At 34.5% G+C, this 23,543-nt stretch overlaps 1 protein-coding gene across 2 annotated transcripts; it reads right to left on the bottom strand.

The window, feature by feature from the left end:
• Positions 1-3,926: 3,926 nt before the first annotated feature.
• Positions 3,927-8,622, bottom strand: LOC111021012 (putative disease resistance protein At4g19050). 2 transcript variants are annotated; one of them, XM_022297837.2, is made up of 3 exons: positions 8,463-8,622; positions 4,246-7,614; positions 3,927-4,141 (listed from the first exon to the last, which is right to left on the bottom strand). In XM_022297837.2, the coding sequence occupies exon 2, from the start codon at positions 7,592-7,594 to the stop codon at positions 4,349-4,351; it is 3,246 nt and encodes a 1,081-aa protein (XP_022153529.1). In that variant the 5' UTR covers positions 7,595-7,614; positions 8,463-8,622; the 3' UTR covers positions 3,927-4,141; positions 4,246-4,348. The 2 variants fall into 2 exon arrangements, with proteins under 2 accessions (XP_022153529.1, XP_022153528.1); XM_022297836.2 differs by having other exon boundaries at positions 3,927-4,152.
• Between the last annotated feature and the right edge of the window lie 14,921 nt (positions 8,623-23,543).

Raw genomic sequence — 23,543 nt, forward strand, 5'->3', positions numbered from 1 at the left:
TCATAGAGATAATATGTACTTGATCTGCTGCTAAGCCACGTAGTACCCCAATGATACCTAATTTACAACTTACAAAGGAAGGGGAACTATTGAAAGATCCTGAGAAGTATAGGAGGTTAGTAGGGAAGCTAATTCTCTTACTAACCTCCTATACTAGACTCAGATTATGAGTCAGTTTATGAGTTCTCCTACGATTGATCATTGGGCCGCATTGGAACATATTCTATGTTATTTGAAAGATGCTCCTGACGTGGTTTGTCATATAAAGATCATGATCATCTTAATATTAAATGTTTTTCAGATGCTGATTGGGTAGGTTCTAAGGAAGATAGAAGATCAACCTCAAGATAGTGTGTATTTGTCGGAGGTAATTTAGTTTCTTGGAAAAGTAAGAAACAAAATGTGGTGTCACGTTTGAGTGCTGAATCAGAATATAGAGCTATGGTACAGTCGGTGTGTGAATTAGTATGGATATATCAGCCTTTTGATTGAATGAGGATTTGGCATCACAACTCCTATGAAACTTTGGTATGATAATCAAATAGCTCTCCATATTGCATCTAATCCAGTATTTCATGAACGAACCAAACACATTGAAGTTGATTGTCATTATGTACGTGAAAAAATACAGCAAGAATTGCTGGCTACAAGATATGTGAAGACTGGAGTAGTTAGGAGATATCTTTACTAAACATTGAATGGAGCACGAATAGATTGTCTCTCTAACAAACTGGACATGATTATGCACCAACTTGAGGGAGAGTGTTAGAGTATATATATATATTAGTATACTTTTATATTCTTGTATTGATATGTAATAATTTGTCTTTTACCCTCTTCCTATAGGATTAAGTCAACTTTGTATATTTGTCTATATATATAGACTTTAATAATGAGAATAGTTGACATTGGATTCTCTCAAACCCTAGTGTTTATAAAAACCTTTGCGCCTGTTGCCAAGATGAACACAGTACGAATACTTCTATCCCTTGTTGTCAATCATAGATAAAACATGTTACAATATGACATAAAAAATGCTTTTATTTGGAAGAGGAAATTTATATGGAGATTCCACCGGGGTATGAGCAATCAGGGAATAAAGTTTTTAAATTGAGAAAAGCATTGTATGGATTAAAACAATCTTCTAAGACATGGTTTGGTAGATTTTATCAGGTTATGAAAAAGATGGGCCATAAACAAAGTCGAGGAGATCATACATTGTTTATAAAACATTCTACTACCGCGGGAGTAATATCATTGATTGTTTATGTGGATGATATTATCGTCACTAGCAATGATAATAATGAGCAAGATAAATAGACAAATTGTTCAATCCAAGAGTTTGAAATTAAAGAACTGGGAAAACTGAAATATTTTCTTGGGATAGAAGTAGCTTATTCTAAATAAGATCTATTCTTATCACAACATGACTGACTTACTTTCTGAAACAGGAATGCTTGGTAGCAGACCAATGGGAACACCAATTGATCAAAATCATAGATTATGTGCAGCTGGAGAAAGTCCTCCAGTAAATAAAGAAACTTACCAGAGGTTAGTTGGAAAACTAATATATCTTTCACATACAAGACCAGATATTGCATATGCTGTAGGAGTAGTGAATCAATTTATGCATAGTCCACAAGAAGTCCACCTTTAAGCAATGTACCAGATACTTCATTATTTGAAGAACTCTATTGGGAGAGGATAACTATTTAAAAAAAGCAAGAAACTCAATCTAGAAGCTTATACAGATGCAAATTATGCAAGATTGATAGATGATAGGAAATCAACTTCTGACTACTGTACTTTCTTAGGTGGAAACTTAGTGACATGAAAAAGTAAAAAGCATAATGTAGTTGCAAGATCAAGTTCAGAAGCAGAATTTAGAGCAATGATATTGGGTATCTATGAATTACTCTGGATAAAGATTATCTTAGAAGATTCGAAGATTCCACAGGAAGCGCCTATGAAACTTTATTGTGATAACAAATTTGTCATCAGTATTGCACATAATCAGGTTCAACATGATATAACGAAGCATGTTGGACAACGGCCTTATATATACTCCATTTTTACCAACAAATAATCAAAGAGCATGTATTTTTACAAAAGGATTGAACAACTTTAAACAATTTGGTTAACGAGCTGGGAATGGAAAATATTCATTTACCATCTTGAGGGAAAGTGTTAAATTATATTTTATTTTATTTGAAAAGTTTCCTATTGTATTTAGGTTAGAATTTTCTTGTTCTAATAGGTAAGGGTTTTCTTTTATCCTAATAGACAAGAATTTCGTTTTAGTTTCTTCTGTGTGATTGCTATTTATAGCCTTGTATTAATTCTTTAAAAGTAATCCAGAGAACTATTTTTTCTTATCAAATTAACAATTTGTCTTAATGTAGCTAAAGGATTCATCAGTACTCGCATTATTAGAACAACTAGGTAGTCAAAGTCAGGAACATCCACCTAAGCAACATCTCTCTAAGAAGCCAAGTCAATCCATACAAGCTATCAAATCCCCTGCAAATTAGCAATTCAATCACTGATGTAGCTCACGGATAGTGAACCAACATATAATGACATCTAGCAAATCAACATTTCTCAACATATTAGGACAGCTAGAAAGTTTTTCCTTCCCGAAGCCTCCTAATGTTCAGCCCTCCGAGTATAGAAAGTAGTATTCAAAATCAAAGGCACATTATGCATACAAAAGGAATTAGTATCCCAAGCAGTATATCACATTAGAAACTGTTTAATGAATATTATTCTATTACTTTTGTTACCATTAGACAGCAGCCAAACTTACCTTGTTTGGGTGTCTTGGATGGTTTCCTCTGTTATTTAACTCTCTCAATAGAAAGTTTTACTTTTCAACAAAAGAATTATCTTCAGCTGATATAGTATCCTGTGCAAAAACCTTTTACACATAAATTTTATCAATGTAAAAGCAACATTTTAACCTTTTGTAAAAATCTGAGCTCATGCAGATAAAGTTAGTCTTGTCATATATTTTATCCACACCAATTGAGCAACTACAAATTTAAGGTGAAAAAGGCTCAACAATAGCCAAGTACCTTCAAAAGTTTTTTCAAGCTTCCAATCATTGTAAACAAAACTTGTCGAAGTGAGGTTTGCAATATAATACACCTAATTGAAAAATAGCACTTATTGAAAAAACAGAAAATTAGCTTCTGATAAAAAAAAGAGATTAATATCTAAAGCAGAGAGTATTTTGCATAAAAGTCTTTTGGCCTACTACACAAAGGTCAAATTCAAGAGTTAAAAACATTGAACATTTACTACTGGGATAGCAATTCCTAAATCTACCCAAACTTTCTACATTCTCGCCTAACTATACTAGTGATCAAGTGAATCATGTTTCTATAACCTGAAAAAATTCAAAGCAAGGCAGCAACTATTCATGTCAGAATAACACCTCCAGATGATGACAGAAGAACAACCAAACACCAGATCAAAAGCAAACCATGCTAGCTGTAAAGAAGGATAAAAATGACAGTCTAGAATCAAGATCTTTATCAAAAACTCATGCCTGTAAATCAGTAGATCTGCCGTCAAACCATGGTCTTCTCCCGCAATCAATTGACATTTAAAAAAATAAATAAAAATAAGAAACCAGTTGTGAGGAAGAGATAAAAGTCCCAGCTCATTCAAAAAATATCTTGCCAAATTTTTACCTCCAATTCCAATATTTTTTTCTTTCCTTATATGAGATTTGTAATCAATATTGTAAAACATCTGCAGATTTCAGCAAGTTTATGCTGTACCCTTATTAACTAACTTCTAGTCACACATCACCATCATAGTACCTGCCGTAGGGCGTCGTATTAAAAACTCATTTCATGGCTGCCATCAGACAAAGGGTAGCAGACAAGGACGAGGACGAGGTCAACACTGCAATCACAATAGAGTTATTCGAAAACGATCTCAATGAGTTTTAGAACTTAGACTTGCAATTTTATAATTGAGGTTTACTACATTACAGAAGGAAACTCTTCCCTTGGTGAAGAGAATACATAACAGCTACTCTTTTTGTGCTCTCTTTTTTTGCTCATTCCTTACAAATCTATCAGAAGCAGGCTTAATGGAGATTGAAGTGCTTCACTGATTGATGATCCACCACCTTCATCAGAACTGGAAGAAGTGAATTTACGACAAAATTCAATCAATTAAAATATAAAATTTACGACGAAATAGTAACGTAACAACATGTTAAATAGACCTAACCTGTAAGTTCTGGCAGTAAAATGATACTTCACTGTCTTTGTTTCTCGAAATTACATTTCTTTAATGACAAAGATCCTACTCCCAGTTTCCATCCCATTGCTCATTAGTCTAAGACCCATTCAACTCCTGAACTTGACAGTCCAAATTTTTCAAGTATTTTGTCTCTAACTCCAAGTTTAGGACAGTTCCCAATATAAGCAGTTCTCAAGGACGGTAGTTTAAGGCCAGTGTCGGTCAACTCAGGCAATCCTACCAGAGTCAGCTCGTGCAACTTCTCTAAAGTACACTCTTCTTTGGATTCACATCTATACAGACTCTGCAATCTATCACAAAATTTTACATGGAGAATCTCAAGGCTCTTCGAAAGCTTAGAGGAAATGAACAGAGTCTCGAGCAATGGACAACAATCTATATACAACTGTACGAGATTTTTAAAACTCTCGAATTGGCAGCCAGTAGAATGCACACTCCTAAAAACAGGAAGGTTGGATATCCATAGAATCTGTAGATTAAATTCCAATGACTTAAGGTTATCCTCGTCTCGCATTAGATTCTCCAGGTTGGTACAACTCCAAATCCAACAGCCTTTCAAAGCATTCACATTGCTCAACTCAGATAAGCTTTTTATAAATTCATTTTCAACTAAGGAAACATATTCAACTTGCATAAGGGCGTCTTCAACACCAGTGGGAAAGCTCTTGAATCTGCGGATTTCCAGAAATGGGGCATACTTATCTTGATAAGATATGACATGAAAGTAGATATCTTTAAAGTTAATCCTATCTTGAAGGACATAGATTTCTCCATCTTCCTCTCCCTCTTTTAAAGAAGGGCATACAGAGATGAAAAATTTCTTGAAGCATAAGTTCCATAAGTCAGGTATTTCCTTCATAGTTCTGAAAGAATCCACATTTCTCACAATAATGAAGGGCCTGTTTTCAACGTTTTGAAATTTAGTAGGCATACCACATTGATCCCAGTTCAACTCACCAGGAAGCGATTTTATGTCTGTCCAATCAAGTTCGAGATTGTCTGCAGAGTCTGGCAAGTCGAGGTGCATTAGTCGATTCAACTTGGCCATTAGACAAGGGAACTTCCTGATTCCTGTCCCTTGCAAACTAAGAGCCTCCAAATTCGCAAGTGGTTCTAGAGTAGGAATCTCTTGTAGCTCTGAACAATCCGTGAGCAGAAGTTGTCTAAGGTTACAAAGTCTTGTGATCGACGATAAAGATTTGATACGCGTCTTTGACAAATCCAAGACCTCGAGCTTTGTGAGATTATCCAATTGTAACGTTGTCTGCAATTTGCAGCCTCTCAGAGAAAGCTCTCTAAGGTTGGTATAATTGTTCAAGGTTGGGGACATTAGTCTTGTTCCTGATAAGTTGAGGATCTTCAATTGATCCATATGATCCGGCAATTTAGCTTCCCATTCTACTAGTTCTGTTGCATCACAAACATTGAGCTCTTGAAGTTTAGGAGAACTTAGACGTGGAAGTTTAGTAAGTTTGATGCAGTTTAACAGTAGGAGTTGAGAGAGGTTGTCGAGATCGGATAGCGCAGGCAATTTTTCAATCATAGTTTCTGATAGGTTGAGGAGCCGAAGACTGGTCTTGGAGCCAAAGGATTCATCTTCAAATGCCACAAAAGAAACACAACCTGACAGATCAAGGACTTCAAGTTTCCCGAGGGCAATCAAACTCGGTAACTTCTGAAGCTTGCATTCTTGTAGTTTAAGCTCTCGTAAGTTCACAAGGTCGGAAAGGGAAGGTAGGTTCCCAACCAGAGATTTCGAGAGGTCAAGGTGACGGAGGCATTTCATATTTTTGAAGGTATCATCTTCAAGTTCAACCAAGTTTAATGTCTCAGAGAGATTGAGCAGCTCGAGATTGGAAAGGTTACGAATGCTGGAAGGTAAACAACTTACTGCAGTCCTAGAAAGGTCAAGGATTTTGAGGTCATTAACTTCTGGGAAAATGTCATCCTGAATTACATTTAGCATTAGAGCACCAGAGAGATCAAGAACTTGGAGCCCACTCAAACCTCGAAGGCTCGGCAGTCTGATGAGTTTTGTACAGTCTCTTAACGATACACGAGATAGCTGTGTAAGATCCTTAAGAAATGGAATATGTCCAACTATAGTTTGAGAAAGGTCAAGCAGTTGAAGAACTTTAACTGCTCCTATGCTTTTATCTGCAAAACTTTCAAGTGAGGTTGCACCTGTAACATCAAGCAACTCTAGCTTCTCGAGTTTTCTCAACATCGGCAACGATTTTAGGTAGCAACAACGCTGAAGGTTGATGGATTGCAGTTCACGAAGGTTTGAAAGGGAGGAAGGGAGTTGTTGAATTCCAGTTCCAGATAAGTTGAGGCTTCGGAGCTTGGATAAATTCTCAAATAGACCATTTGGGATGTCCTTGAGGCTTTTAGCATCAGATATCTCAAGAACGGTTAATGCCTTAAGATGTTGGAGGCCGTCAATCTTCTCTAGCAGATCACAATCTCTAAGCACAAGAAAACAAAGGTTTTCCAACTTGGTTAAACTTTTGGGCAGTGATTGGATCCTAGGACTGAAAATGGCAAGAACCTGGAGATTTTCCAGGGACTGAAAATACGTTTCGATAACCTCTCGGCAGAGATGATCTCCATCAACCAACAGCACTAAAATTTTTTCCCATCCTTCATCGCATGTTTTGATCATTCCATCCATAGGGCCAACACTTTCAAGACATGCGCAACTTACAGCATCATATACCCCATTTAACCCCAAAGTAGGCTTCCAGATGAATCCATCATATCGATTATCAGGGACACGACGCACCAGTTTCTCCACCACAACAGCATTATCTTGATTTTCTTCTATTTTGAGCAGGCCACACTCTACAAGGTTCATTAGAACTCGATACCCCTCATAGTATGCGTTCTTGACACGATCGATAGAGTCAAAGCATCCTTCCAAGATCCAGTTTGTAATCAATGCATTGTAATGGATTCCCTTGTCCTCGCGGAAAAACTGTCTGCTATGCCAACAACAATTTGTCGTTGCCGAGTCCCGTCTTGGAAATATTCCAAACACGCACTGCATCAACAATATTGCTATACTCTCTGGTGCTGTGCCCATGTTGCAGTGGCTGCCTACTTCTTCCAAAGCTCTTCCTAATGTCCAAACATCTCCATTCTCCTCTGCAATATGATTTAAGGCTTTAGCAATGATCATAAGGGTAGGCCTGTCTCCATAATTTTGTATAATTTTTTGGGCTGTTTCCTGAAACTTTGGATTGTTCTTAACCTCTTCTGTGACCATATCACTCAGTAGAGTCAATGGAGATGCTTGCGCTGTCTCTGACTCCATAGAAGATGCTTGCCTTGTCTCTGACCAAAAATATAGATACCGTTATTAGAATTATGATAAAGATAAATGTATATTTTTATAGTATAGCAATATGTGAAAGTGGGAATTTGAAACCCTACCTTCTGATCGAGGATATATGCGTTAATAAATTGGCTAAATGTATGTTTTAGTTTATAATGATTCAGAGTGTTTGTGACTATGTCTTAATCTTATAACACTTCAACATTTTTCAATTATATACATTTCAGTTGGAGAACTGTGAATGTCAAAATTGGCTAATAATAAGCGTACATAACATGATATTTAATAAGTTGTTAGAAACTTAAACGAAGAATTAAGCTACTTAAAAGAAAAAATTTTCTGAATTTCGAATTTTTCCTCTTAGATTGCCTAATTCCTCCTCTAAATTTACTTACTTAGTATGATGACAATGACATATATAAGCTTATCATTAACAATCTAAACAGTCATCGACACTAAGGGTATAATTGAAAAAGAAAAATGTCAAAAAAAAAAAGAACCAAATCGAAACTTTTGAAACACGATGGACTAAATTTAAAAAGAACAAACAAACAAACAATAGGGACTACAGGGAAAAAAAAATTAAAAAGTAGATTGTTTCTTAGCTGTTTGAAAATTATATACTATTTTTGCAGAGTTGGTAAAAGATCGTTATGGTTGAGATCCATTTCAGGACACAATCAAAATTCATACAGAAAACTAAAAGGGGTCGATTGCAAAGAAACTTCTAGTCTAGGGTTTTTATTTCTTTTAGTGGATTTGATTTCATACGATACAAATGCCGAAATTGATTTTAGAGATGAAAATTTGGAGGAAAGATGTGGATGATGGAGGGAAAGTAAATTACCGGGAATTTTGATCAGATTTGATCGGAGAAGAGCTCAGGCTCGGAGCTGTGGACTACAGATGAGAAACCTTCTTGACTCTGTCTTCTTCTTCTTCACCCTACTTTGTTTTATGTGGCCATTCCATAATTATAAGACAGAAATCTAACGTTACAGTGTAGATAGCGACTTTAATCCTTTATTCAAAAAAAAAAAAAAAAACAAAGATAGCAAATTTAATAATTTCTTTTTCTTTTTCACTGGTATATATGGGATGGAGATTTGGAACTTTCCCAAAAAGAGGTAGATACTTCCTTTTTTTTTTTTTTTTTTTTTACACAACAAAAGAAGTAGTTACTTGACACTAGGAGTGTACATTTTCTTCACGAGGTGGGCTTGCAGGAATTGCTTAAACAGGATAGGCTCCCTGGAACTGAGAATGAAGGACATTTTATCATCATTGTCCGAACGAGGACTAAAATATATTGGACTAAAGACCCCATTATATATATATATAAAAAGAAACACAGAAAGACCTAAATTTAGATTGGACTCAGATAAAAATAATATATTATTTTTATTGGGTAGTTTGAGAGGTTTTTCCTACGGTTTAACGGTAATTGACATGTATTTGTAAATTTGATTCCCCGATTGCGTGACGACTTTTTGACTTTGCAAAAAAAAATAATAATAAAATTTCCTTTGGATAATGATTCTCATTTAAGATTTAACCAGGTATATGAAGTTCGAAAAATTAAGTATTTAATTATAAATTTCTTTTATAAATTATTTAATTGTGAAAATATTTAAAATAATAATAATAACAAGTGGGAAATAATTTTCTAGATGGAATTCCTACCCATTCTGTGGAGGATATGGAAGTCTTCCATGTCCCTGCCCTATTCTGTGAAAACTACTACCTAGCATGAGGGATTATGTACTTGAAAATGAGTTAATGAATTAAAAAAAAAAAGTTAAAATAGTGATGAATTTGAACTTGGACCTATAAGAAAAAGTAATGTTTTGACTAATTGATCTGTGTTCTTTTTGGCAACAGACTAATAGAGTGGGATGTCGAAGTTAGAGGGTAAATAAATTGCCAAACTCATCCAACTATAATTACTACCATCAAAATTAAAAGATAAAATTCATTACTTTTATCTTTTTTTGTGTTGATAATATTTAAATTATAAGTTGTAAATTCTAACTAGAAAAGTACTAACATTAACTATTTGGCCAAAGGGAGCATACTGTAATAATTGATATATAATTCTAACTAAGTGGTTGGAATTTGATCCCCACCTCACATATCGTACTAAAAAGAATATTGACTATTTGAGATTTGTTAAGTAAACTTAAAAATTGTCTTAGAAATATTTTGCAATTTTATTGTTTAGTTTTTAAATTTTTAATTTTTAATATCGACATTATTAAAGAAAAACCTACCTAAATATTTATCAATAAAGCATGATGTGACAAATAGTTTAATAAATTAATAGATGATATATAGTAATATGATGATGACACAAAGAAAATAAAAATATAATTTTAAATTATTTTTTAAAATTTAAATTCTAAATAAATACCATGCTAAAATCCCTGCTATTGAGATTATAATTTCACCTTTTATCAAACTACAGCTTTTATATTTTTGTGGACGAATATAATTCCCCAAGAACATGGCCAATGGGTGGGATTAATTAAACTTTGAAATATTTTATCAAAATACAGCTTGATATTGAATTTATGGTATTCACTCTCAAATTATTATATATTATTGTTGTGACTAAACCTTAAATTTTGAAATTTGTATATTGAACTGTCATATCACAGGCGAGATTTAACTCTATATTATTTTATCAAAATATAATTTAATGTTCTATTATTAGAATTAATCAAGGGAAACAGAGACAAGTGAATGCCTACCTTTATTTTGTTAAATGGCCAATTTTCTTATGCCACATCACGCAAATATCAAATAGAGTCCAAATTGAAAGTGTAGGAGCATAATTATAAAAAAAATTTAAATTTCATAACTAAATAAATACAACCATAATCATTAATGTTTATAAATCTCATTTCAATTTGTAAACTTTCAAAACATTTAAAATAATCTTTGAACTTTTTAGCTTGTCATATGTTCCTGCTTAAAAAATTAACTATTTTAACCTTTATCGAGACTTTACCTCTTTTTATATATAAATAACTTTATTCTTGAAATATACGTATTAATTTATGAATAATACTTAAAGGTCATCGTTTATCTCTAACTGACCACCATTAAACTTTCGATAAATAGGAGAGAAAAATGCATAAAAGAAATATTTTTTTCTCTTTTTCAAAAATATTAAGGGAATATTTGGTTCCCCATTTTCAAAACAGCGGGTAGGGTTTATTAAGATAAACCCTCGTTTGTTTCATAATTTTATAAACTCAAGTTTGTTATTGTAAATACTATTTCACCCCAAATACTATTCCACTCCCGTGTTCCCATGTTGTAACAGTAAGCACTATTCCACTTCCCAACTTGCTACAAATACTTAATTCTTACTCTTCAAGTTGCTACGGTGTATATTTTGTCTTTATTCTCTCCCCTAAAATGTCCGTAACATGCATTTTTTTATTAAATAAATGAGGAAATTAATTAATTATAATTATAAATAAGTAAATCAATATAATTAAGATTACATGTAATAAATAATTAATTCATATATTGAAACTTTTTTATCTATTTTTTTCCCAAGTGATTTGAGGAGAATCTTTTTTTTTCCTTCCTATCTATTTCTAGCTGTTTTTTTTTCCATTTTGTTGGTTTACTCGTTGTTGATGGTGAACCATAAATGTATCTCGAAGAAGGTCTATAAAATATAATTGGCTGTTTTAGAAATTTATTTACACAAAATTTTTTAATTTTACACTTTTAGATTTCTGAATGTAGGATTTTATTTTAAGTCCGATTATACCTTATACCCTTATTTATTGCATTTACATGTATTATAGTTATTTGTTTTTTTTAAATATAAAAGATTTAATTCCATAAATTATTATCATAATCTTTTAATTATTGTAGGCCACATACTAATTTTCAACACAAATCCCTTAATTCACCCCTTCAAAACCTTAACTTACTCCTTCAAAAAGATTCATAATCCCTTAATTCACTGCCACTTTGGTGCTCAATCTTCGAAAACAATTCAAATCACACAAACATCTTTTGAAGTCTCAATAAACATATATATCCGCATATTTAAAAAATATATTCAAAATCAGAGTATATATCCACTTATATATCTGCATATATACATTCAAAATCATTATAGTATATGTCCGCATATCTGCATATATACAAGTTGAGTTATAAGATATATCTACTTATATATCCGCATATATACATTCAAAATTACTATAGTATATATCTGCGTATATACAAATTGAGTTATAAGATATATCCTAATCAAATCACTATACTATATATATCCTCACATATACAGTATTTCACACCAAATCAGAAATTGAAAACATTCGTTGGAATGCAAACCTTTCAATTTAGAGATGAACTACTCTGGCGACTGAAAAAAATGGAGGCGGCTGGAGATGAAGGCAGGCAAACGTTGGTCGGAGATGAAGGCAGGCAGAAACGCTCGGAGAATAAGAACCGACAGAAATCTCTTTTTGAAGGCGGTCGGAGATGAAATGGTCTTGCGACAAAGAAAAGCGAAGCCGATCGGAGAGGAAGGCAGACGGTCGAAGAAGAGGAACGGAGGGTCGGAGGAAGGAAAACCGACGGTCAAAGGAAGAAAAGAAAAACGAGGAAGAAGAAATGAGTGGGTTTCGAAAATGAATGGGTTTTTAAGATTTGAGATTTTTTAATTTTGGAAAGTATCATTAGCACAGGGACTAGTTTATTAGCACGTGGATGCACGTGAATAGTTTTATAACTTTGAACTACTTGGTAAAAATGTTATAAAGAATTATTAAATTAAACTTAAATTTAGTATGTTATTACTATTATTTTTTTAAAAGTAAATTTAGCATGTTATTTTGTTTTATGTTGGTCGAATGTTTGTATTATTTAGTTAAATTTAAAAAATTGGAAAGGGATAAATTAGTTTAATCAAGGTGAATTTGATTTCTAAAAATAAAAAATGACTTTTTACAATAAAAACATGGATTTTAGTTAGGATTTTAAAATAATTTTGTAACATAAAGTTAAAAAAATGTTAATAAATAAAATGATCAGGTGTAGAAACATAAAACTAAAAATTGAGTTTTTATTTATTTAAGATAATTTGCAGGAACGCAATTTTCATCCAACAATGATCCCTTGCTAAAGTGATAGTTTAAAAATTTATTAAATAAATATTATAGTACAATCATTTATTAGACACATATTTAAAACTTTATAAACAAAATCTGAAATTTAACTAATTATTTATTCTTGTTATGTTCCAAATATATGTCACCTTTCTACGCTTCTTGTTTATTGCGCTCTATTTTTGTGTCTGAGTAATTTACTAAATCTCCTCTATAATTATTGTATGGTATACAAACAACAATTTAAAAACATAAAATACTTCTGGAAGTTGATATTGAAATATTATTATTACTTTAAAAAAGAAAGAAGATAATTATGGTATCTATATAAATAATATTTTTATTTTTATTTTTAAATAAAAAAATGAAAATAAAATCGTTTTATATTACATGTTTGTCTTTCTCTAACTTTAGTATTAATTGTATAGAAGAGAACCAGAAAACTAACATACCAAATTAGTCCTTTCATTCTTCGATTTTTCTTTTATTTTTATTTTTTTACGACCTGCATGGGATTCAATAGCGAAAGATTTTTCATATTTAAGTCTAAATTAATTACAAAAGTTTTAGATTTGATATAAACACTACAAGGTGGTAATGTATCAATTTTCTTTTGTTTTTGTTTCTCTCCTCTTTTTTATTATTATTATTATTATTATTGTGCTTAGTTCAACCCTACATAGTGATGATTTAAACTTTAAACATTTGTTCGAAAACATATGTCTTAACCAATTGATTTATATCCATATTGATAGCTAATAATCGATGTAAGATGACAATAAAACATCTTCACATATTATAGATTGACATTGCAACATAAAAATTTATGAGAAGAAAGGGTTCCATTTCATAAATGTTATTAGATAATATAAAATATTTGGTCAAAAGGGTCTAGTTCAATTCTCAATTCTTAGTCCAACAACAATGAAGAATATACGGGAAAGAAAGAAAAGAAATTTAAGAAAAAGAAAGAAGTAAAAATAGTAATAGAATGCCGGTGGAGGTATAACTCATATTCTTCTCTTGCTGGGTGTAAGATTTCAGGGTGGGAAATTGACCATCCACATGTCTTTTAATTGGAGAGAACTTTTAACTTACAAAAATAGATCTCTATTACATTTATATACTTTTTAATTAATGGTTATTTTATTTCTGATGGTTGTAAAAATTAAAACTGTAACAGTTTTCCCATGATTAGCCACCAATGTTGAAATCGCACAAAGATAATTAATTTGTTTCGGTTATGCAAATAAATTGAATTTCTGTTTATTGAATGTAACTGAATATTTAGAATTCAAAATATTTACGAAAATGGAATGAAATTTTTTAATTTGTAATATTTTATTAAAGTAAATAGTATATTTGCGATTTATTAAAAATGAAGTTTTTTTTAGATGCTTGCTTTTTAATATAGTATAGATTTGACCTCACAATTTACCAATTCTAAATTTTAATGATTATTTGATATTGAGATGGATCCTAAGGATATACTAGTAATTTGTGTTATGGATATCATCTAATTAGGGATTGTTTGATGACAAAAGTGTAAATTCTATAGTTATGATTTCTAAATAGACCATCTATGTACTAATCCATATTCTTATGTATTTTTTGAAAATGTAAAAGTCATTTGCATAATTAATGAAAGACATTATAATTTTGTATAATTATTTATTTTATTTTTATATCTTATTTTTAACTTACGAAATTAATAGTTTTTAAACAATTATTATTTAAAGGTTTTCACTTTGTAATAAAACGTAATTGTCAATAAAAATAAGTGAAATTTAATAATAATGTTGACGATAATTAAGTAATAATTTTTTTTAGAATAATTAAGTAATCAAATTTACTTAAGATAGTAAATTGTGAAAAATTAAATAAATAATTCATAACATTTTCTCTATAGTAAAATTTATGTTGAATGAATTTGTATACTCTTGTTTAACCTTTGATAAATATTTTAAAAGTATTTTCATTGATAATTGAATATTTATTTTAAAAATTAATCATTGGAAAAAAAATTGGATGGACAAATATATTAAAAATAATTCATATATCCTTAAAATAGTATTTCCTAATTTTCATAAGAAAATTGACTTTTGTAAAATAATTTAAATCATTAAGGGTCGGGACCAAGTGTTATTTATAGAAGAGAACCGATAATTGCACCAGGGTACAATTATTGATTCCTTACTGTTGTCTTGACACTTGTCTCAACATAATTTGATACAACCTAAAGAGATAAGGTTTAGCCGACAAGACAAGTCCTTGACTGGCATCTTATCTCTTTGGAATCTACTTTATAAAAGTAAAGATAAGTATGGCCGACAAGAGGCATCTTATCTTTGAAAAAGTAGGAAAAGAAATAAAGTAAAAGCGGAAATTATTACAAACTGACAAAATAAAGAAAAGACTGAAAGTAAAGGCTGACTGTTTTTGGACTGGATGCTTGCTTTAGAATTCTGATGAAGTCACCCGGCTTCTTCTGATTTAGCGAGGATTGCGGATTCTGTATATCAATCGTAAAGGCTTCTCTGGTTTCCGATTAGGCCGTTCCATCTAGGGTCTTACTCTCGGCTTCTCGCCTTTCACTGCCCAAGGAACACCATCGATCTTCTACCAGGGTTGCCTTATGAGATATGAAATCCTCTCAACTGAGTCAATCCTATATGCTACCTGCACTGCCATGTGGTTGGTTACTCCATATCAGAAGCATGCCATCTACTGCATCGTGATTTCTTCTGCAAGTCCTTCACAAAAACAGACTGGGATACTGATGATAAGATCGGAATACAATGATCTTATCCAAAATTTAAAACGAAATTTAAACAAATTAATTTACATAATTTACAGTAAGAAAATTAAACATTTGAAATATCTAGTCTCAGCTAGGCTGTGAATCTAGATATGGGTCCTTGATGTCGTATCCTTCGAAGGGATCGAAGTCTTCTTCGTCGTCTACGACATCATTGTTGACAGAGGCGGAAGAGTCAACATCTGTCTGGGCATCGTCGGGGTCAGAAATCTGAACTGCGACGGTATTGAGAACTGAGTTGAAGTCGGCTTGGGATCCGGCTCCAGCTAGCGAACTCATGACAGCATTTTTGGCCAGAAGGAAGCTCTCGTCTTCTTGCCTTGTCATGTCTTGAAGATGGACGTTGGTTTTCAACCAATCCTTCATCTTGTCAGATTCTAGGTAGGAATAATCGAATTTTTCCCACCATTTGATGCGTAAAGCTTTGCTCAACGCTTTGAAGTTTCCACTGGGTCCTAGCTGGAAATTCCAACAAAAGATCCATGGTAGTTGAAAGTACAAAGCAAATCTAAACGTCTTAGAGAGGGGAGACGAATAGATACTTTGTTGGAACAGGTGGTAAGATCTCTGAACTTCTACCGGAAAAATTTCGTCGGAGAGTCCAAAGTAGTTCCACCAGGTTTGAAACCAATTCGGAAAGTGCGATTTGTAAGCTTGCTTACAAAAAGTCACAAACCAAGAATGGTTGTAACCTTGTAACCAGAAAACAATATACCAAGCTTTCATGTAGTCTCGGTAATTGTATGTTTGGGGTTGGAACGTTGCCGTTAGTTTCTTCCCTACAAACATACCCTGTTTCCAGGAGAAAGGGGTAAGGATGCGGAAGATCCTGAGTTTTGAGTAAATGGTCCTTGATGGATCATTTCTGTCCGGAATATGACTAATCTCTGCAGACTTAGAATCCACCAGAATAAACTCATAGAATGTCCGGGTTTTTTGAAGATCCTCTGGCAGGAAATTAAAGCCATGAGGAAATATCTGTTTGCAGACTTCTTGGACCGAAGGTCTGTCGAACTCTGGTTCAATGGTTGAGTCCACCAGGATAGTTTTGGTGAAATAACCAGTGATTGGAGGCCTTGGCTGGAAAACCTTTGGCCTGACTATTTGAGAAAACGAGGAAGGATTTCTCGGAATCGTAGGTCTGGGAGCGGCGGCTGTCGTAGTAGGGCGCCTATTTCTCGTTGTATTGCCGCGGGGGCGCAACAACGTGCTTGAAGGAGTTGGAAGGCTTGAAGGGCCTGATTGGATAGTCAAGGTTCTTTGAGAAGAACCTAGCTGACGCCTGGATACCGTTTCAAACTGGATATCCATGGCATAATTCTCTGCACTCATCGGTGATGGTACAGATGATTGAGTAATGGGCCTTTTGCCCTTTGAGATAGCAGCCCTAGAAGAGGATGCTACTGTTTGTGGAGAAATGGATGATTCATTTCTCGGCGACGGAGGTCGCTGATTGTTTTGCGGCGGAAGCCGCTGGGAGTTTAGCCGTCTCCGACCGGGAGGAGGTTCCATCTTGAGGAAGGGAGGTCAGAGCTGATTTTGTGTTTTTCAAGAGGTGTTCTCTTGAGAGGTAATCAGCAAGGGAGTTTTCGCTTCCTTTTATAGACTCGATTTTGAAATCAAAGCAAGACAGTATGGCCTGCCATCTTGCAAAGATTTGCTTTGAGACAAGATTCTTTACATCTTTTTCAATGATGTATTTGCTTGCTTTCGAGTCTGTTCGTACAGTGAAATCTTTGTTGATAAGATCTCCCTGGAACTTTTGAACGCAAAGTACTATTGCTAATACTTCTTTCTTCACTGTGGAATAGTTCTTCTGGGCACTATTCCATATTCCTGAATGATAACGGATTATGGAGATTTTTCCGTTAACTTCCCGTTTGAGAACACCGCCGTATCCGATTTCTGAGACGTCGGTGTCAATTATGAGGTGCGCCTGTTCATCCACTAAGGATAAGCATGGGATGCTTTTTGCCAGCGCTTTGATGGATTGGACTGCACGTGTATGTTCTACAGTCCAAGGCTTTGGATTCTTCTTCAATCTGTCATATAGTGGCCGACAGATTGTACGGAGATCTTTAATAAAGTCTCCAATATAATTCACACAACCCAAAAATCGCTGTAGTTGTGTTTTGTCTTGTAAAACGTCTGGAAATTTATCCACAAATTCCAGAGACCTTTGGATTGGTTTGATAATCCCTTGATTAATGTCATAACCGAGGAATCTAACCTTTGTCTGGAACAACTTAATCTTTGGCTGAGACACCACAAGACCATTTGTTCTGATAATATTCAAAAATAACTGAAGATGCTTGAAGTGCTGATCTACAATGTTTGAGAATACCAGAATGTCATCAATGTAGACTATTGTGGATTCTTGGTATTTGTTGAAGATATCGTTCATTATCTTCTGAAATTCGGATGGAGCATTCTTCAATCTGAATGGCATGACGTTCCATTGATATTGTCCGAATGGAACATTGAAGGCCGTCTTGTAACGGTCGCTTGGATGAATCTGAATTTGCCAAAACCTAGATTTTAAATCAAACTTTGAGAACACCTTCGCAGAAGTGATCCTTTTTAATAAATCCTGTCGATTAGGTATAGGATACCTCATCCATTTGAGGACTTTGTTGAGAGGTTGTAGTTTATTACGAGCCTAGGAATTCCACGTTTTTTTTTCGGCCTGGTTGTTCACGTAAAAGGCCGAACATGACCATGGGCTTTTGAAAGGACTGATTAGCCCATTTTTGAGAAGGTTCTGACCAGATCTTTGCTCATTTGAATGGGCCCAGCCTTGGTAGGGATTTTGGCCTCTTGGAATCCATCTACATATGGCAGATTCACCATATGTTTCTTCTTATCCCAGAAGGCATTTGGGGTATTTGAACAAACTTCCTTTTCAAGCTTTCTCAGGAAGTTTTGAATTCTCTGCTGAACGGATGGCACGTTGATTTGAATTGCCACCTTGCAGGTCTTTATATCATCTTGAAGGAATTCAATCTGTTTTTCCTTCTTTGCGATACTGTTGATATAAAGAATGATGTCTTCTTCTATGGATGAAATATATCTTGGAATTATCGGCTGACTGAATTCGAAAATAATTTCTTTGTTGAACTTCTTTGACACAATTCCTTTATTAGTGACTGAAAAAGGATATAACTGAGTTAAGAAGGGGGTACCTAATATTACTCCTTCATTGAGGTTTTTGACCAAGATGAAGGTATTGATAAGGCACATGTCGTCTTTGCAGATGTGGACCTTTGATAATTTGTATTTGATATTTAACGGATTCCCGCCGGCTCCGCTGAGACTTTCTTTGGTTTTTTCAAAGTATTTTGAAGGGACCAATCCCTCTTGGATGACGTTCTGATCGGCTCCAGAGTCGATAAGAGCGAATGTTTCCAACTGGAAGTCTCTGATCTTAAATATAATCTTGGACATCCATTTTTGATTCTGAATTTTACTGATGTAATTGATCCCGCTTGGTGAACCAATTTGTAAAGTTTGCTCAGTTTTTGAGGAGGTTTCTCCTTCGGTGGTTTCTGACTCTTGGAATTTCCCGAAGGCGAATTCAAGAGTAGAAAGTCGTTGCTTATTACTAGCAACTTCTTTTTTGAGATTCTTCACTTCAGTGTGGAGATCTTCAATTTGGATTGGCTTCTTAGCTTCTCCTTTGACCCTTTTTAGAATATCATGAAAAGAGTATTCTATTAGGTCGTATTCTGGCTTCCTTTGAAGAGCTTCTGCTTCAAGGCTTTCCCGAAGTTTAACAAGACACATCCTTTTGGAGTCTTCATCGGGTAGTCGATCAATTAGATCAAATAGAGCCTCTTGATCTTTACTGATGACATTGATATGGCCGTGGCATTTTCCCGCGCAATGGCCAGTGCAAGGAATGATTCCATCTTCATCAGAGGAATCACTTTGAGAGAAAAAGGTCTCTTCGTCAGAATCTTCTTCGTTTATGAGGTTGATCTCATCATTGTCATTGGAAGATTCGGAACTCGAGGAGTTTTCTTCTTCACTTCTGATGGCATAGAGAAGAGATTGCCTTGTTTCTTCATCTATGGTCAGAGAATTAATCTTGTCCTTCAAAGGGCATTTGCTGGAATAATGTCCTTTGCAGTTGCATTTGTAGCAAATAACAGAGGATTTGTGAGGACGATTCTTCGAATAATCCTTCTTTCCTTTGTTTTTGTTGTAATATTTCCGTTTACGCCTTGGTAATTCGGGATCTTTTGATCTACTCTTGTTGAAGAGTCGTTTGCTGGAAGATTTCTTCTTCTTCTTCCGTTCTTCTTCAGGTCTGTTGTCAAGACCATATTGTTTGCAGAAAGTTCCCAATTCCTTTCGGTAGTCGGGATCTTTGATGACTTTGGCTGTATGTCTATTTTCTAGACAGAGATTAACGCATATCTGTTGAATCGTGGCGTTAATGTCTCCGATTGTTAACTCCGCCAAATCGATACGATTAGTTGCAGAGTTTGTTGCCGCAGTTTGGTAGAATTTTTGAGCAATATAATGAGGAAGTCCTTCAACGAACTTTTGCTTCCAGATATCTGCTCCGCATGTTGTAATGGTGTAAAGACGTGCCAGGAAGGTGTCTTTGTACCATTTGTAGTTACTCATCTTTCGGCATCGAAGGCTTAAAAGAGCTTCGGCATTGAGATCTGAGTAAACTTGACTGCTACCAATAAAATTCTTGGTCATAGCATAGATTAATTGATTTACCATGTTAGGTTCTTCAATCTGCATAGCATTAGAACCTTCCTGCTTGACAACCGATTTAGTCGCCGTCAGGATTTTCGTTCTATCTTCGTCGGTTAGCTGGTTATGCCACCAGCTCCTTAGGTTTCCGGAGAGGACCGAGATAAGGATGTGGGCTGTCTGTAAAACCGGTTTCTTAGTGCTGAAAGCAGTGGCTGCCATCATCATTTCTTGAAAAATATTCATCATTTGAGCTTCAGAATATCCATCGATATTTCAAGTGATTATAGAAGATCCGTCATAAGTTCGTTGGTCATGACGGAGATCGTCCCATCCTATATCTGGAGGAGATGGTCTTGGATAATGATTTTTTACTTCCGTGTGCATGGTGACCGGTAGTATTGTCGAGGATGAGGCCTGGGATGTAGTTGGTATGGTAGCCACTACATTTATACTTTTGGCTGCCTCGGTTTTTTGTGAAGATTCTCCTTTATTAAGGGACAAAGAAGAAATTCTTCTGTTGATTTCAACAAAAAGATCTAAGGGGTCTTCTTTAAGAGGTCCAATCTTAAAACTATTTGGTTGAAAGATTGGCTGGTAGGGGTCTACTGGAGGGATCCCTGGGATTTTGGAGATGGTAGGAAGAACCAGGTTCTCGATTCTTTCTACAGCTTTAGATACCTCTGAAAGGATCTTATTTGAGTAGTTGAGTTGATGTTGGATGTTCTTAATCTCTCGAACACCAACTTTCTGGACCTTGTCTTCATCTATCGTCTTATAGGGTGAAGACACCATCTCTATGGCAGATATCACTGGGTGAGAGAAGGTAGCTTCTTATTCTGGAGGGAAGGTGGAAGCTATTTCTTTGCCTCTTGCAGTGACCCAAATAGTGCCATTTCTGATGACTGCTACCTGTCCATCAGCCTGGAGTTTTTTGACTAGAGCTTCGTTCCTAACTAGCTCTCGTTCTTGTATCTTTGAAGTGAAATCGCCAAGGGTCATGACAGGTTTCCTTGTTTCTTTTGGTGCAGCAATCCACATATCGATGTATTTGCTGTATAGTTCTTCATAACGCTTCTCAGGTTTTGAGATTACGTTTATTTGATTGAAGGCGGATTCAGTTCTCCTTTCCATGTCGGATTGAGTTGGAGATAGAGATCCTTCTTCGTATTGAACATCTGGGATCGGATGGGTAAAATCCATCGATGCTCGCATGGATTCAGATCTTTTAAAAGATCTATTAATAGTGTTTACCGATCTTGCATCTGAAGATACGCTTCGGCGGCTGCTCATAACTTCTCTAATTCTAGGATATCTTGCCTCAGAATTGAATTGAACTTCGACATTTCCATCTGGAAATTCGGTGATTGATGCCTTTGTATTAGTCCTTCTAGCGGGGGCTGATACTCCTTGAAGTCTCCAGATAGTGTTTCTAGAGATTTCATCCCATCGAAGCGTCTTCGGAATGGTCATCAAAGATTTTTTGAGATTGACTTCCATTAGCATGGTGTAACCTTTCGGAGAGACACCAAGTGCTTTTGGAGAAAGGTTGGTATGCATCAATTTGTAATAGATGCGGTAGGAAACAGCAAACAGAAGGGATCCGTCTTTTAGCTTCAGTCCTTCGGAATGAACATCTAGACATAGTATGTCCATAATGTTCTTATCTTGAAGGGAGACGGTAAGTCCTAGTTTGCAGTTGAAGTAAACTGGTCCTTGAACCAGATTTGATTCGACGATCCCTAGCAGAGAGGGAGTGAAGTTGAGATGCCTCTTATCTCGTAGGGCGAGATAGACTGGGACATCTAAGCCTTCTCTGAAGAGAGGTTTCAAGGCCACTTGAACGCATCCAATATGGAGGTATTTGAATTTGTTCCTGATTTTGAAGAGGGTTTCTTCAGGGAGAAGGGTGATCTCCGTGAATTCATCCTTCATTGCAACGTTCTCCTCGGTGATGATGATAACATCCTGCTGGGAGAAATTGAAGGTATTTATCTTGTATACCTGATTTGGATCTATCTTGGGGATAGACCAATTTTTGAGACGATCTTCAACCTTAGCCAGATGGGCTTAAGCTAAATTATGCTCGGCTAAAATCTTTGAAAAATCATTTTCTGATTTTTGCTTGCTTGAAGAGGAGGAGGAAGATGAAGCTGTGTTGACGATAGGCTGAGAATGGGGAGAGATTTTTGAGAGGAGTTTAGATAGCATAAGAGAGGAGAAAAGGGAATCTGGAGATATCTAGGAAATGGAACTACAATCTTTCTAAGCTCAATCTTTTATTTTGATAATAATCTATCTCTTAATTAAATCGAATTCTTCGATCAATCGATCTATATTCAATCATCTTCATACCTCCTAACTATAAATTCTCAATCATGAAGTTTAACCACGCCTTTATCATGATTTCCAGAGAATGGATAGCTAGATTTTATCAAGAGATCGAACAAGAGAGAGATAATATAAAATATTTGGTCAAAAGGGTCTAGTTCAATTCTCAATTCTTAGTCCAACAACAATGAAGAATATACGGGAAAGAAAGAAAAGAAATTTAAGAAAAAAGAAAGAAGTAAAAATAGTAGTAGGATGCCGGTGGAGGTATAACCCATATTCTTCTCTTGCTGGGTGTAAGATTTCAGGGTGGGAAATTGACCATCCACATGTCTTTTAATTGGAGAGAACTTTTAACTTACAAAAATATATCTCTATTACATTTATATAGTTTTTAATTAATGGTTATTTTATTTTTGATGGTTGTAAAAATTAAAACTGTAACAGTTTTCCCATGATTAGCCACCAATGTTGAAATCGCACAAAGATAATTAATTTGTTTCGATTATGCAAATAAATTGAATTTCTGTTTATTGAATGTAACTGAATATTTAGAATTCAAAATATTTACGAGAATGGAATGAAATTTTTTAATTTGTAATATTTTATTAACGTAAATAGTATATTTGCGATTTATTAAAAATGAAGTTTTTTTTAGATGCTTGCTTTTTAATATAGTATAGATTTGACCTCACAATTTACCAATTCTAAATTTTAATGATTATTTGATATTGAGATGGATCCTAAGGATATTGTTGGGATGTTCTCTACCTTTAAAAAGATTAGAGACTCGTGCAAGCGCACACGGTCATAAGTAATACTCGGAAGTAATCCAAGGTCGAATCCTCAGGGACTTGTTGCTTTTCAAAATCAAGTAATGCAGTGAAATAGTTCAAATATGCAATTGTGATTTAGGAAGAAAATAATGGTG

The sequence above is a fragment of the Momordica charantia genome, assembly GCF_013281855.1.
Source record: "Momordica charantia cultivar OHB3-1 chromosome 6 unlocalized genomic scaffold, Mcharantia_2.0 BLBB01000006.1, whole genome shotgun sequence".
Taxonomy (NCBI): Eukaryota; Viridiplantae; Streptophyta; class Magnoliopsida; order Cucurbitales; family Cucurbitaceae; genus Momordica; species Momordica charantia.